This window comes from Nomascus leucogenys, chromosome 16 (genome assembly GCF_006542625.1).
Source record: "Nomascus leucogenys isolate Asia chromosome 16, Asia_NLE_v1, whole genome shotgun sequence".
Lineage (NCBI taxonomy): Eukaryota > Metazoa > Chordata > Mammalia > Primates > Hylobatidae > Nomascus > Nomascus leucogenys.
The window spans coordinates 51,945,895-51,961,896 of NC_044396.1; the positions used below are offsets into that span (position 1 = coordinate 51,945,895).

At 38.1% G+C, this 16,002-nt stretch overlaps 1 protein-coding gene across 1 annotated transcript in view; it reads left to right on the forward strand.

Annotated features, from left to right (window-relative positions):
• VPS13B (vacuolar protein sorting 13 homolog B) overlaps positions 1 to 16,002 on the forward strand; it is an 891,476-nt gene that overhangs the window by 826,137 nt on the left and 49,337 nt on the right. Inside the window, exons 45-51 of the mRNA XM_030795363.1 lie at positions 4,681 to 4,944; positions 5,592 to 5,675; positions 5,854 to 6,029; positions 6,537 to 6,707; positions 7,046 to 7,247; positions 8,381 to 8,569; positions 10,965 to 11,111. Coding sequence (XP_030651223.1) covers positions 4,681 to 4,944; positions 5,592 to 5,675; positions 5,854 to 6,029; positions 6,537 to 6,707; positions 7,046 to 7,247; positions 8,381 to 8,569; positions 10,965 to 11,111 — 1,233 coding nt within the window. The remainder of the gene's footprint in view (positions 1 to 4,680; positions 4,945 to 5,591; positions 5,676 to 5,853; positions 6,030 to 6,536; positions 6,708 to 7,045; positions 7,248 to 8,380; positions 8,570 to 10,964; positions 11,112 to 16,002) is intronic.

Below are 16,002 nucleotides of genomic sequence, written 5' to 3' on the forward strand. Positions count from 1 at the left end.
TTCTTCTTGGCACTGATCTAATAAGAGTTCTGAAATCTGCTAAGTAAAATCATATGTGGAAATCTTCAATACACATCTTTGTGGCTTTGGGGAAGGAGGGGAATTAGTGTGAAACCTGGAAATGTGTATTAAAGAGAAACCGTGCATTTAAAAAAATTAAGTAGCTGTCTTCAACTGATAAATTAATCTTGAAATTCTAACCATAATTTTCAAAATAAAGGCATTGTAAGTTTTGCCACTTTGAAGAAAAACAGATAGAACTCTCCTGAACCTAACCCTGGAACAGCCGTGAAAGCACACTACTCCACTGAGTGACCATTTTTCGATTTTCCTTCATCTAAAGTAGTCTTCCCTCCCTGGCCACTTTTAAGAATGTTCTTTTTATCAAATTTGAAAGCCTATTTAACAGGCTTTTTAGTTGAAAATGAGACTATAAAAACCCACCAAGAGGATCTTTGTCTTTAAACAAAGTGAGTCCCAGATGGTTGTGGAGATTCTGTGGTTTCTCTGAGAGACAGCAAAATTCTCTTCTAAATCTCCTGGGGTCCAAAGGTTCTGAAGCAAGAGCCATGTGCATATATTGCCAGGCTTGGGCACATCAAGAATAACAGAGTTAAATAATGCTTCAGAGTTTTCAAATGTTTATTTCAAGTTAGGCAATGCTATGGCATCGTAAGACTTATCATGAGTGTCTAGTAACCCCTAGCATTTGCTAAAGAAAAGTTTGCTTCCTAATTTAGGATCATAGTTCAGTTGACTTTTATGGTTTGTTATTGTGAAAGCATAGTTTTAAAAGATTATAATGGCTAGAGTATCTAGGGGAAATATAACAGTTAAGCACAGCTTGGTTTTACAGATGTGCTCCTTCTAAAGAAAATTCAAATAAGCAGATAGTTGAGAAATAAATGAGAAAAAGCTAAACCTCACCATTCAAATAATGCAAATTAAAACAACAATGACATTTAATTTTTGGTTCCTCAATCTAGCAGGTTTCTTTTGATTAAATAATAGTTCATCCCAGCGTAGTGGCTCATGCCTATGATCCCAGCACTTTGGGAGGCTGAGGCAGGAGAATCACATGAGCCCAGGGGTTTGAGACCAGCCTGGTCAACATAGCAAGACCCTATCTCTACAAAAAATAAAATAAAATACATTATTTGGTTAGGCATGGTGGCATGTGCCTGTAGTCCAAGCTACTTAGGAGGCTGAGGCAAGAAGATCCCTTGAGCCCAGGAGTTCAAGGCTGCAGTGAGCTGAAATCTTGCCACTGCATTCCACCTTGGGTGACAAAGCAAGACCCCCATCTAAAAATAGTGATAATATTTTTAGTGTAATTTATTGGTGTAAATAATAGTTCATTAAAATTGATGGTTACAGAGAACTCTTGATGACATAGGAAAATGTATCAATTAGGACGCTTTCAGTTTGAAGTTACACAATATGCTTGTTAATCTTCATAGCAAGTTAATGAGGCAGATACTATTCTATGTTTATTGTTTCACATAACGAGGAGGAAGAAGGCTGGTTCAGTATTGGCTAAGCAACCCAGTGTTGTATTTGCTTCTCTGTCAGCCTCTTAGATTTGCCTGCCTGGTCTCAGATGGCATTAAAGCTGTATACATCCTCTGATGACAGCTTCTGTGACACAAAAGGGCTTCTCTTCTCAAACTGTCTCCCTTATTATCAAGGAGTAATATCTTTCCTAGAGCCTTTTACCAGTCTTCCCTTCTCATATTATTAGCCAAAACAGAGTTCCATGTTTACCCTGATCAATGGCAAAAGGAGAATGGAATTAACAGGATTGGCTTGTACCAATCATGATACAGCCACTGGGGGCCAAGGGAGGTGTCTACCTTCCCTGAGTACTTTGCTGCCTTTTGATACCTAACCAAATCAAGTGAGGGTTTTTAACAATAAGAGGAAAGGAGAGAACAGCTATTGGGAAGAGAAGCAATGGTGTCTGACACATTTGTGTTATAAAGAGCAGCCCTTACTTTTTTATGGTTTCTAACTTTTCTTAATGAGTAGATATTAATTTTATGAGAGACAGACTATCAGGGTGATGGTCAACAAACTCTGGGCCAGACTTACTGGGTAACACCAAGCAAGTTATTAAATATCTCTGTTAAATTTTCTCTCTGTTAAGATGGGGAGTCATAGTAGCACCTACTTTATAAGGTTGCTGTGAGAATGTGTTCTCCAGAAAAACAGCACTGATGAGGGGGTGTGTGTGTGCACACCCATGTATGCACACATGTACATGCATGGGTGTGTGGAAAAAGAATGATTTATTATAAATCGACTCGTGATTATGAAACGACATAATCTTAGAGAAGTCCCAAGATCTGAAGTCAGCAAGCTGCAGACCCAGGAGAGCCAATGTGTAGCTCCCATCTGATTACAAAGGCCAGAGAACCAGGAGAGCCAATAGTGTAAGTTCCAGTCCAAAGTCTGGCAAGTTCAAGACCCAAGAAGAGCTGATGCTTCATTCCAAGTCCAAAGGCCAGAAAAGACCAATGCCCTAGCTCAAGCAGTCAGGCAAAATGAGTTTCCTCTTACTTAGCCTTTTCCTTAGATTGGGTCTTCATTTGGTTGGATGATGCCCACCCATGTTGGGGCAGACAATCTGCTTTACTCAGTCTACCAATTCAAATGTTCATCTCGCTCAGAAACACCCTCACGTATACACCCAGAATAATGTTTGACTAAATGTCTGCTCATACCATGACCCAGTCAAGTTGACATATTAAAATTAAACATCATATGCTTAGACTTGTACATATACTGTGTATGTGTGTGTGTGTTATTCTGGAAAAATATTACAAATAGGAAATTCAGTATGTGAAAGTCCTATTTTCTCCAATCATGATGAATATTCATATTATGGAAGGATTTGCTTTGTGAAAGAATTCACCACCGTATTAAATTTTGCATTATCTTTTCAATTTCAACCAATTTAAGAAAACATTTGTTGTTTTTTGTAGTGATAGGGTCTTGCTCTGTCACCCAGGATGGAGTACAGTGGCACAATTCTAATTCACTGCAGCCTTGAACTCCTGACCTCAAGTGATACTCCTGCCTCAGTCTCCCAAGTAGCTGTGACTACAGGCATACACCACCATACCTAGCTAATTTTTAAATTTTTTGTATATATGGAATCTTGCCATGTTGCCCAGGCTAGTCTCGAACTCCTAACCTTGACCTCTACCAGGCCCCCATTTGTTTTCTCTCTCTCTCTTTCTCTCTCTCTCTCTTTTTTTTTTTTTAAGACAGAGTTTTACTCTTGTTGCCCAGGCTGGAGTGCAATGGTGTGATCTCGGCTCACCACAACCTCCACCTCCCAGGTTCAAGCGATTCTCCTGCCTCAGCCTCCCGAGTAGCTGGGATTACAGGCATGTGCCACCATGCCCAGCTAATTTTGTATTTTTAGTAGAGACAGGGTTTCTCCATGTTGGTCAGGCTGGTCTCGAACTCCCAACCTTAGGTGATCCACCTGCCTTGGCCTCCCAAACTGCTGGGATTATAGGCGTGAACCACTGCACCTGGCCAAGGCCCCCATTTCTTAATACCTACTATGAACTATACTCTCTTACCTGGGTGTAAAGTTGGATAACCCATAGGTTTAGTGGATAAATCTGTGTGTTTATAAAGATAAAACTTATGCAGTTTAGGCCAGACACAGTAGCTCATGCTTGTAATCCCAGCATTTTGGGAGGCTGGGGTGTGAAGATTACTTGAGCTCAGGAGTTTGAGACCAGCCTAGGCAACACTGTGAAACCCCATCCTACAAAAAGCACAAAAGTTAGCCAGGTGGGGTGGTGCATTCCCTGTAGACCCAGCTACTCCAGAGGCTGAGGTGGGAGGATTGCTTGAGCCTGGGAGATTGAGACTGCAGTGAGCTGTGATCATGCCACTACATTCCAGCCTGGGCAAAAGAGCAAGACCCTGTCTAAAAAAACTAAATAAACTGAATAAAATAAAAAAAAATTAGATATCTGCATTAAAGATTTTGTATTCTGTTTATACAGAGATTTCTCACTAGATAAGAGTTCAATAAACCCTTGAAAATCAACTCCAAGGAATAGATTGATCACAATTGCCCTCTCAGTTACCAGAGCTAAATGATTTTCAATTCCCAGTCTTTTCCATTTCTACATCACTTGACAAGATTCACTGCCACCTCCTGGGCAGGCACTTCTCTTATGGCTTCAGCAAAACTACTATCCCCTGATTCACCTCTGTTCTCCTTCACCCCTTCTTCTCTGGCCCCATTTTCTAGCTTCTCACCCTGAGTCTGCCCCTGGAGTATTGGTCAGTTTCTGGGTTTGAGCTTCTACCCTCTCTTTCAGGTAAACTATCTTCTGCTTGTGCATGTTTGCAAGGCTCTTCTTTCACTAATCATTACCTCCGCCTCCACATTTTCTCTGGCCAGCACCTGACCAGCATTTCTAATTGAGTACTGGACTCCTACATGTCTGTCCTTTAAATACTGCAAACTCAACATGGCCAAAGCAAAATTTCTTCTTGACTTCAAGTCTTTTTTCCTTCTTGTACTGTTTAAGCTAATTACTTCATTTTCTTTCCATTAACATCAACATAGTTTACTCTGTTTGAACGATAACATATTTCCAGTTAATGAAGTCTGAATTGATGAAGCCTTATATACTTACTGTCTTTTAGATTATCATCTGTGGAAGACAGATCATCTGTAGTTACTTGTCTCAAAGCATAGAACTAAAAGTCGTTCAGCATTACGTTGGTCAAGATGGACAAGCTGTAGTTCGGGAACATTTTGACTGCCTCACAGCCAAACAGAAATTGCCTTCATACATACTAGAAAACAATGAACTGACGGAGCTGTGTGTGAAGGCCAAAGGAGATGAAGACTGGTCAAGAGATGTGTGCCTGGAATCCAAAGCCCCTGAGTACAGCATTGTCATTCAGGTTTGAAAAGAAGTTCAATCTAGAATAGAGCAGCTTTAACATTGAAATTTTCTCAAAATGTTCTTTACTTGTACAGCACTTAATTTATTAAAAAGTGATATATAAAAAAGGGGAGTGAAAGGCTTTGAATAGTACTTCTCAAACTGTTTCCTCCCCATCCCACGACAATACATTTGTATCAGTTCCAGTAGTTCTTTCAGCCAAGACTCTATCCCTCCCAGATGCAAGTGATATCTTGAAAAAGATTCTGCTGCCCCAGGGTTAGGGGTAGGGTGGAACTGTGAGGGTGGTATCCTCCTCACTTAAGAATCTTTGTGATGGTCTGTTACTTTATCTCTTCCTCAATCTTTACCATCATCACTTTCATTCCCATAAAGGATAAATTCTCTTTCATTTTGCCACTTAGTCTTATATCTCTCCTTATGCAAATCTCTTTGTCTTTATGGAAAGAGTTGGCCCCATTGACTCACTGCACATTTGCTTTCTGCCATAATGAAGTCTGTTTTTGCTTAGTTTTTTTTAATAATGGCTTTTTCCCTAAACTTTAAACTCTTTTTAATCTTCCAAACTGATGTATCTGTGCTTTATTTTGATTAATTAGTAAACTGCTTAGTATTCAATAGGACCCTTTTCTATTTCATGTGCAGGTGCCATCTTCAAACAGTTCCATTATTTATGTCTGGTGCACAGTTTTGACTTTAGAACCCAACTCTCAAGTGCAACAACGAATGGTGAGTGCTTTCCCAATCCTAAAATATGGTATATGACTCTGACCTTTCCTGTTCTGAAATAAATTAAGGTCAGAGTGACCCAGGGAAGAGATTTATTACAAGTTTGTTTCAGCATCAAACAGCTGGAATACTGCAACAAAGCAAATATGAAAGTTGTTCTATCCTTTTATTTTTATAGATTGTGTTCAGCCCTCTTTTTATCATGAGGAGTCATCTTCCAGACCCCATTATCATACATTTGGAGAAAAGGAGTCTGGGATTGAGTGAAACACAAATTATTCCAGGAAAAGGGCAGGAAAAACCACTGCAAAACATAGAACCTGACCTTGTACATCACCTGACATTCCAAGCAAGGTACTAGAAAAATCCTTCCATACATTTTCCTAGGAGAAATTAAGTAGAAAAGTAACCTTGCACTGGGGAGGGTGGGGGGTGGGTAGGGAGATGAGGGTGGAGGGAGTTTTTTGCATGATTTCTTATCTTATGAGAATGTTATTTTAAAATTGCCCTGCCTAGTGATCTCTTATTCTCATCTGTAGTTTTAGATAAAAATCAGCCTTTCTCATTAAGCTTAGAAATAACCAACAGGGATCATCAGAACTTTTAATTTAATTTAGATTTCATTGACACATGACTTCTGTGGTGAAAGAAGATGTGAATAGAGATCAACACCCAGGAATTGAGGGGTGGGGGAAGAAAGAGGAAAAGCCAGGGCCCAGATCATCCATACACTGTCCCATAAATGGACTCTATCTACCAAAAAGGTGTTGGTCTATAATACATTTGTAGTTAGATATTTTTCAATAAATTGTATACCACTTTAGAAATCTGATATTCTTGGTTTTTATTTCAATTTCCTAGAGAAGAATATGATCCTTCAGACTGTGCAGTTCCCATCTCAACATCCCTCATTAAGCAAATAGCCACTAAGATACACCCTGGAGGCACAGTTAATCAGATCCTTGACGAATTCTATGGGCCAGAAAAGTTGCTTCAACCCATATGGCCCTATAATAAGAAGGATTCTGACAGGTAATATTCTTCAGTGATCTTTTTCTACAAAAATTTCTCAACATTAACAAATGATCATTCACAAAAATATTAAATACCATAAGTGGTGTGTGCATGTATCTGTCAGATCCTTACCTTTTATCATCTAGTAGGTGTATTTTGTAGATTTCTTTATTCATGATCTAGATCATAATTGCATGAAAAGTTGCTTTCTCCTGCATGCAAATTTAGCATTGAAAGATTCTGGTATGAGGAAGTATCATGCAGGAGCATGGTGTGTTTGGAATCTTTAAACGTATTTCACAAATATTAAAGTTACCATATTTCATTGAGTCTCTTGGATGTGGTTTTTGCAACAGGAATGAACAGCTAAGTCAGTGGGATAGCCCAATGCGAGTGAAGCTGTCAATCTGGAAGCCATATGTTAGAACTTTGTTGATAGAACTTCTGCCCTGGGCCCTGCTTATCAATGAATCCAAATGGGACCTCTGGCTATTTGAAGGAGAGAAAATTGTTCTACAGGTTCCTGCTGGCAAAATTATTATTCCTCCTAATTTTCAGGTACTGTAACTTTTTTAACTAATACGAATTCTTCTCTCTCAAGAAGTAGATTTTATTGTAAAGTTGTGTTTATGATCTTAACAGAATGAATCAGTTGTGAAAAATTCTTAGATGCATATGTAAGAGGTATGGAATGTTCTTTGATATTCAAGGACTTTTCTGATGTCTTTTTTTTAACCATCAACACTATTGGTGCTTGAGTTACCATTAAATTTGATAACTTGGATTAGTTACATTCTCATTTCCATTGGTATAGGATATTTGACAAGTATTTGGGCTGGTCTAGTATATATTAAGGAAATAGAGCCATCATGTTTGCTTATCCATACCCTAGGTACTCTTTGCTGTTCTTCTGGAAATTCTCTGCAGTCTGCAAGATATTGAGGATTTCAGAGCAACTGTTTTTGTCAGGGACCCTTTTCCTTTATAAGTGGACTTGGATGTTCATAATTATGGATGTCCACCCAGTTGATTATAACAATGTGGAATGATTACTGACACAGAGAGAAACCTAATTGCACACCAAAATATCACAGGAAGATTTTATATTCTGTCACAAAACCTTCTTTATAAGGCTAGTCTGTTTCAGGAAGACACACAAATCTATAAAAAAAAAGAGTAAAAGTGACTCCTAAATAAAATGTCTTTCTGATAGAGAACAATTTCAGAATCCTTTTTGGAGCTCCAGGTCATAAACATCTTTATTTAATTGAATTTTTTCTTTTTTCTGTAAAATAATCAGATGATGTTACCTTATGGAATTGGAATATTGACCTGTGTGGACCTAATGTTGCATATTATTCTCTTGTCAAATGAGATGAAACCTTCAGTTTTTGAAGTCTTTGGTATTTACAGGGTAGTCACTGTTTGGGTTTGGTTTTCCCCTCCCTTCCGTAAATACAAATTCCATTGTGAGTAAAAAAAAAAATACATTGGGAGCCAAAATAAAATGTACGTTGCCATTACAAAACACACACACACACACACACACACACACACACACACACACCATGGAGGGATATTTGGTTACCTTAGTAGACCTATTATATAATATTTAAAAAAATCCTGAGGATTGAAGTAAAAAATATCAAAGGTAAGAAAATTACCTTATAATTGAGGCATTATTTTTCCAGGAAGCTTTTCAAATTGGAATATACTGGGCAAATACAAACACTGTGCACAAGTCAGTAGCAATTAAACTGGTCCATAACCTGACATCTCCAAAGTGGAAGGATGGAGGTAATGGTGAAGTTGTGACACTAGATGAAGAAGCATTTGTTGATACTGAAATAAGACTTGGTGCTTTTCCAGGACATCAGAAGGTAAGATCAAAGTCTATGTGGCTGGGAGGAAATAACATGCCATCCCCTTAACCTGTCTAAAATGAATCTGCCTTTTTCTTTTTAATACCTTTTTCATATTACTTGTTCTAAACAATTTATAACAGTACATTTGATTTCTTAACTTCTTAGACCTCTCTGCTTTACAGTGCTTTTTTTTTCTTTACCAGTGATAAAAGCTGTGTCACATAATTTATCCAATAATTGTTCTATTTCAGAATACTCAGCAGTAACTTGATTTATAGTATGTGGGGAGAAAATGAACTTACTCCAAAATATCCACAAATTGTACTTGGCCTCCTTCTTTAGAGCAGAAAGTAGCGTCACTAACATTCTGAGCATAGAGTGAAAGGACAAAGGCTCCTCCTGCAGCAAAGGTTGTGTTTCTGGAAAGGACATCCTGAGCAAAATTATGTGGATCAATTCTAATTCTCTCCTAGAACCACTGTTATATGAGGAAGTTATATTCTTGAACAGTGGACTGGTGTCCATGTTTTTAGAGATGGATACAAAAAACATAAGTCATTTAAATATAAATGGTATGTGCTTTTCAGCATAAATCTAAAGTCTATGAAAACAATTAGCTGAATAATATAACTAATCACATTATGTATGAAAGTACAATATCATAGTGTACCATGCAGAAGTTTTATGCTGTACGTGTAATATCATCATTATTTTAGCTGTCCCAAATTAGAAAAAGAAGGGATACTTCATCAGAGTAGTAGAATTCAGATTGACCTTTTTCAGGGGAGAAGTTAGATTTTTGACAGGTGTCTTTGAAAAGTCTTTTGAGAAAAGTTAGGGTCATTTGGTGACTTTAAAAAAAATAAAAAAAGTTAGGGTCATTTGGTGACTTTTAAAAATTTCCCTGATACAAAGAAATTGGTCTTTCTTCAGCATTCAAGGCTGGTATCCATTTCCTCAAAGTTGTCTGGGCAACACATGTTTATGCTCTGACGGCCAAAGTATTGTAACATGGGTGTAAATGGCAAAGAGCTGTAAGCATGAATCACCCAAAGTTGAATAGTTGTAAGTTGAGAACTACCATCAAAACCTGGAAAAAATGTTATAATATTCAGTCAACACCCAATACCTCTAGCACCTAACAAAGTAGCCACGGCAAGTGTTGAATAAGTGTTTGTGAATCAATGAATGTACTGTTGGAAAACATATTGGTGTCTCATTATGCTTCGGTAGTGACTCAGGACCTCTTTATACTCTTTTTAGTCTCAGGACCCCTTTATACTCTTAAAAATTATTGAGAACCCCCAAAGACCTTTTGTTTCTGTGGGTTATATCAATATTTACCAGATTAGAAATTAAAACAGAAACTTTTAAAACACAAGAATATACAAATATATATTCCATTAGCTATCACAGCAATAACATCACATGTCATGTACCTCTGGAAAACTCCACTGTACGTTCATGAGAGAATTCAAGTGTAAAAGATTAATAGCATCTTACTATTATTATAAAAATAGTTTTGACCATGGGACCCCATGCCCAGAGATCCCCTGTGGGTCCCCAGACCACCCTTTGAAAACCAATGTTCTGATATTATTAACTAGATGGGTATGTTTAAGCAAGAAACATCTTCTCTGAGCATCAGTTAGTTATATAACATGATAAGGTAATGAAATGATACATGTAGTGGTTAAGAGCAGCACCACAGAGCCAGACTGCATGGGTTCCAACCTCCTAGTTAGACCCTCTTCATCTTTGTGACCTTGGGGAAGTTACTTAACTTCTTTGTGCCTCACTTTCCTCTTCTGTAAAATGGGGTTAATAATAGTAACTCTCCCATGTATGTACTGTGAGGATTTTGTGAGTTAATATGTATACAGCACTTGAAACTGGTGGAACACAATATTGCAATATATGAAGGTCAATCCTTATTGTCTTCGTTGTCGTCATTACTGAAGTTCTCAGAACTCTCCTTGGTTCATCATAGGCATTAGTGAGGTAGCTGCAGGGAGACCATGAGGAGGAGGAGGAGGAGGAGGAGGGAGGCTGGATGGAATTCTGCCAAGTAAGATGAGTGGCATTTATTTACATATACATGCTTTCTAAATAAACACTTCGTGAGGTTACTGGTAAAATAACCAGAAAACAAGTCTTTTATCTGTCACTACACAACAGCAGCAAAAGTAACGGGGCTGCTAAAGCACCATGTTTTAGGCTAAATACTGACAGGTGCCAGAACATTTCTGAGAATGAAAGGAACACCATTAAATATTCTCGGGAAAAAAAAAAGGTAAAATTGGTACTGTCCTGGCAGACAATTAGATAAAATAACCTTTTAGGAATACTCAAGAGATTTTGATATGCCTTACAGTATTGTCAAAATTATTTTTTCTCAATTATCTTGTAGTTATGTCAGTTCTGCATTTCCTCCATGGTACAGCAAGGTATACAAATTATTCAGATTGAAGACAAGACTACAATAATCAATAATACACCATATCAAATATTTTATAAACCACAGCTATCTGTCTCCAATCCCCATTCTGGAAAGGAGGTAAGCAAATCATAATATGATTCTTTTGTCTAAGTTTTGATAAGGAAACAATAAATAGGATCAACTTCTCTTTAACCTACAGCAAATGAAAAGCTAACCCTGAATGTAGGTAAAGAGAAATTCACTTATTTTTCCTGTAATTAAAACCATGAATGTCATGGTCACTGCTTCCGAGGTAATTAATGAGCAGAAATCCTACCAAGAAGGTGGCCCTGACACACTGCTGGATTAGTCCTGCCTGTGCCCCATCTGCTCAGAGGCTCCAGCCCAGTCCTCTAGCATGCTCACTAGACTCCTACAAGCAGAGACATAGTCCTGAGGACTGGCTCCTGGGTCACATGGAAAAGCACATCTGTCTCACAGGCTGCAGTGCCTGGGGGAGCCATGCAGGCAAAAGGCTAGGGCCTAACTGAGCCGTGGATCTGCGAGCAGTGAGCTCTGTGGTTACGAGGAGAATAAATGTGGAAATGTACTAGCTCATTTATGTTAACATCTTGATGGCAGAATATATGGAAAATAAATCTAAGAATTTCAGTTCTTTGTACAATTAAAATGAACAGTTACATTTTAAGAGATTTTTTTCTCTCCATTGCATCTTAGATGTTTTCCTTTTTTTTTTAATTATACTTTAAGTTCTGGGATACATGTGTAGAACATACAGGTTTGTTACATAGGTATACATGTGCCATTGCTGCACCCATCAACCTGTCATCTACATTAGGTATTTCTTTCTTCTCTTTCCTCCCGCCCCCTGACAGGCCCTGGTGTGTGATGTTCCCCCTCCCTGTGCCCATGTGTTCTGATTGTTCAACTCCCACTTATGAGTGAGAACATGTGGTGTTTGGTTTTCTGTTCCTGTGTTAGTTTGCTGAGAATGATGGTTTTCAGCTTCATCCATGTCCCTGCAAAGGACATGAACTCATTCTTTTTTATGTCTGTATAGTGTTCTATGCTGTATATGTGCCACATTTTCTTTATCCAGTCTATCATTGATGGGCATTTGGGTTGGTTCCAAGTCTTTGCTATTGTAAATAGTGCTGCAATAAACATACATGTGCATGTGTCTTTATAGTAGAATGATTTATATTCCTTTGGGTATATACCCAGTAATGGGATTGCTGGGTCAAATGGTATTTCTAGTTCTAGATCCTTGAGGAATTGCCACACTGTGTTCCAATGGTTGGTCTAATTTACACTTCCACAAACAGTGTAAAAGCATTCCTATTTCTCCACATCCTCTCCTGCATCTGTTGTTTCCTGACTTTTTAATGATTGCCATTCTAACTGGTATGAGATGGTATCTCATTGTGGTTTTGACTTGCATTTCTCTAATGACCAGTGATGATGAGCTTTTATTCATGTTTATTGGCCACGTAAATGTCTTCTTTTGAGAAGTGTCTGTTCATATCCTTTGCCCACATTTCTGATGGGGTTGTTTGTTTTTTTCTTGTAAATTTGATTAAGTTTCTTGTAGATTCTGGATATTAGCCCTTTGTCAGATGGATAGATTGCAAAAATTTTCTGTCATTCTGTAGGTTGCCTGTTCATTCTGATGATAGTTTCTTTTGCTGTGCAGAAGCTCTTTAATTATATCCCATTTGTCAATTTTGGCTTTTGTTGCCATTGCTTTTGGTGTTTTACTCATGAAGTCTTTGCCCATGCCTATGTCCTGAATGGTATTGCCTAGGTTTTCTTCTAGGGATTTTATGGTTTTAGGTCTTAGTTTAAATCTTTAATCCATCTTCAGTTAATTTTTATATAAGGTGTAAGGAAGGGATCCAGTTTCAGTTTTCTTCATATGGCTAGCGAGTTTTCCCAACACCATTTATTAAATAGAGAATCCTTTCCTCGTTGCTAGTTTTTGTCATGTTTGTCAAAGATCAGATGGTTGTAGATGGGTGGTGTTATTTCTGAGGCCTCTGTTCTGTTCCATTGGTCTATCTCTCTGTTTTGGTACCAGTACCATGCTGTTTTGGTTACTGTAGCCTTGTAGTATAGTTTGAAGTCAGATAGCTTGATGCCTCCAGCTTTGTTCTTTTTGCTTAGGATTGTCTTGGCTATGCATGCTCTTTTTTGGTTCTACATGAAGTTTAAAGTAGTTTTTTCTAATTCTGTGAAGAAAGTCAATGGTAGCGTGATGGGGATAGCATTGAATCTATAAATTACTTTGGGCAGTATGGCCATTTTCACGATACTGATTCTTCCTATCTATGAGCATGGAATGTTTTTCCATTTGTATGTGTCCTCTCCTATTTCCTTGAGCAGTGGTATATAGTTCTCCTTGAAGAGGTCCTTTACATCCCTTGTAAGTTGTATTCCTAGGTATTTTATTCTCTTTGTAGCAATTGTGAATGGGAGTTCACTCATGATTTGGTTCTTTGTTTGTCTGTTAATGGTGTATAGGAATGCTTGTGATTTTTTTTTTTTATTATACTTTAGGTTTTAGGGTACATGTGCACAATGTGCAGGTTTGTTACATATGTATCCATGTGCCATGTTGATTTCCTGCACCCATTAACTCGTCATTTAGCATTAGGTATATCTCCTAATGCTGTCCCTCCCCCCTCCCCCCACCCCACAACAGTCCCCGGAGTGTGATGTTCCCCTTCCTGTGTCCATGAGTTCTCATTGTTCAATTCCCACCTATGAGTGAGAACATGCGGTGTTTGGTTTTTTGTCCTTGCGATAGTTTACTGAGAATGATGTTTTCCAGTTTCATCCATGTCCCTACAAAGGACACGAACTCATCATTTTTTATGGCTGCATAGTATTCCATGGTGTATATGTGCCACATTTTCTTAATCCAGTCTATCGTTGTTGGACATTTGGGTTGGTTCCAACTCTTTGCTATTGTGAATAGTGCCGCAATAAACATACGTGTGCATGTGTCTTTATAGCAGCATGACAAATGGGATCTAATTAAACTAAAGAGCTTCTGCACAGCAAAAGAAACTACCATCAGAGTGAACAGGCAACCTACAGAATGGGAGAAAATTTTTGCAACCTACTCATCTGACAAAGGGCTAATATCCAGAGTCTACAATGAACTCAAACATATTTACAAGAAAAAAACAAATAACCCCATCAAAAAGTGGGCAAAGGACATGAACAGACACTTCTCAAAAGAAGACATTTATGCAGCCAAAAAACACATGAAGAAATGCTCATCATCACTGGCCATCAGAGAAATGCAAATCAAAACCACAGTGAGATACCATCTCACACCAGTTAGAATGGCAATCATTAAAAAAGCAGGAAACAACAGGTGCTGGAGAGGATGTGGAGAAACAGGAACACTTTTACACTGTTGGTGGGACTGTAAACTAGTTCAACCATTGTGGAAGTCAGTGTGGCGATTCCTCAGGGATCTAGAACTAGAAATACCATTTCACCCAGCCATCCCATTACTGGGTATATACCCAAAGGAGTATAAATCATGCTTGTGATTTTTGCACATTGATTTTGTATCCTGAGACTTTGCTTAAGTTGCTTATCAACTTAAGGAGATTTGGGCTGAGACAATGGGGTTTTCTAAATATACAATCATGCCATCTGCAAACAGAGACAATTTGACTTCCTCCCTTCCTATTTGAATACCCTTTATTTCTTTCTCTTGCCTGATTGCCCTGGCCAGAACTTCCAATACTGTGTTGAATAGGAGTGCTGAGAGAGGGCATCCTTGTCTCGTGATGGTTTTCAAAGGGAACACTTCCAGCTTTTGCCCATTCAGTATGATATTGGCTGTGGGTTTGTCATGAATAGCTCTTATTATTTTGAGATATGTTCCACCAATACCTAGTTTATTGAGTGTTTTTAGCATGAAGGGGTGTTGAATTTTATCAAAGGCCTTTTTTTTGCATCTATTGAGATAATCATGTAGTTTTGGTCATTGGTTCTGTTCATGTGATGGATTACATTTATTGATTTTTGTGTGTTGAACCAGTCTTGCATCCCAGGGATGAAGTTGACTTGATCTTGGTGGACAAGATTTTTAATGTGTTGCTGGATTCGGTTTGCCAGTATTTTATTGAGGATTTTCGCATCAATGTTCATCAGGGATATTGGCCTGAAATTTTCTTTTTTTGTTGTGTCTTTTATTGAGGATTTTCGCATCAATGTTCATCAGGGATATTGGCCTGAAATTTTCTTTTTTTGTTGTGTCTTTGTCAGGTTTTGGTATCAGAATGATGGTAGCCTCATGAGATGAGTTAGGTAGAAGTCCCTCTTTTTCTATTGTTTGGAATAGTTTCAGAAGGAATGATACCACCTCCTCTTTGTACCTTTGGTAGAATTTGGCTGTGAATCTGTCTGGTCCTGGGCATTTTTGGTTGGTCGGCTATTAATTACTGTCTCTATTTCAGAACTTGTTATTGATCTATTCAGGGATTTGACTTCTTCCTGGTTTAGTCTTAGGAGGGTGTATGTGTCCATGCATTCATCCATTTCTTCTAGATTTTCTAGTTTATTTGCATAGAGGTGTTTATAGTATTCTCTGATGGTAGTTTGTATTTCTGTGGGATCAGTAGTGAGCTCCCCTTTATCATTTTTTATTGTGTCTATTTGATTCTTCTCTCCTTTCTTCTTAATTGGTCTGGCTAGCAGTCTTATCTATTTCGTTGATCTTTTCAAAAAAAAAAAAAAGCAGCTCCTGGTTTCATTGATTTTGTTGTTGTTTTGTTTTGAAGAGTTTTTTATGTCTTTATCTCCTTCAGTTCTACTCTGATCTTGTCTTCTGCTAGCTTTTGAATTTGTTTGCTCTTGCTTCTCTAGTTCTGTTAACTGTGATGTTAGGGTGTCAATTTTAGATCTTTTCCACTTTTTCCTGTGGGCATTTGGTGCTATAAGTATCCCTCTAAACACTGCTTTAGCTGTGTTTCAGCGATTCTGGTAT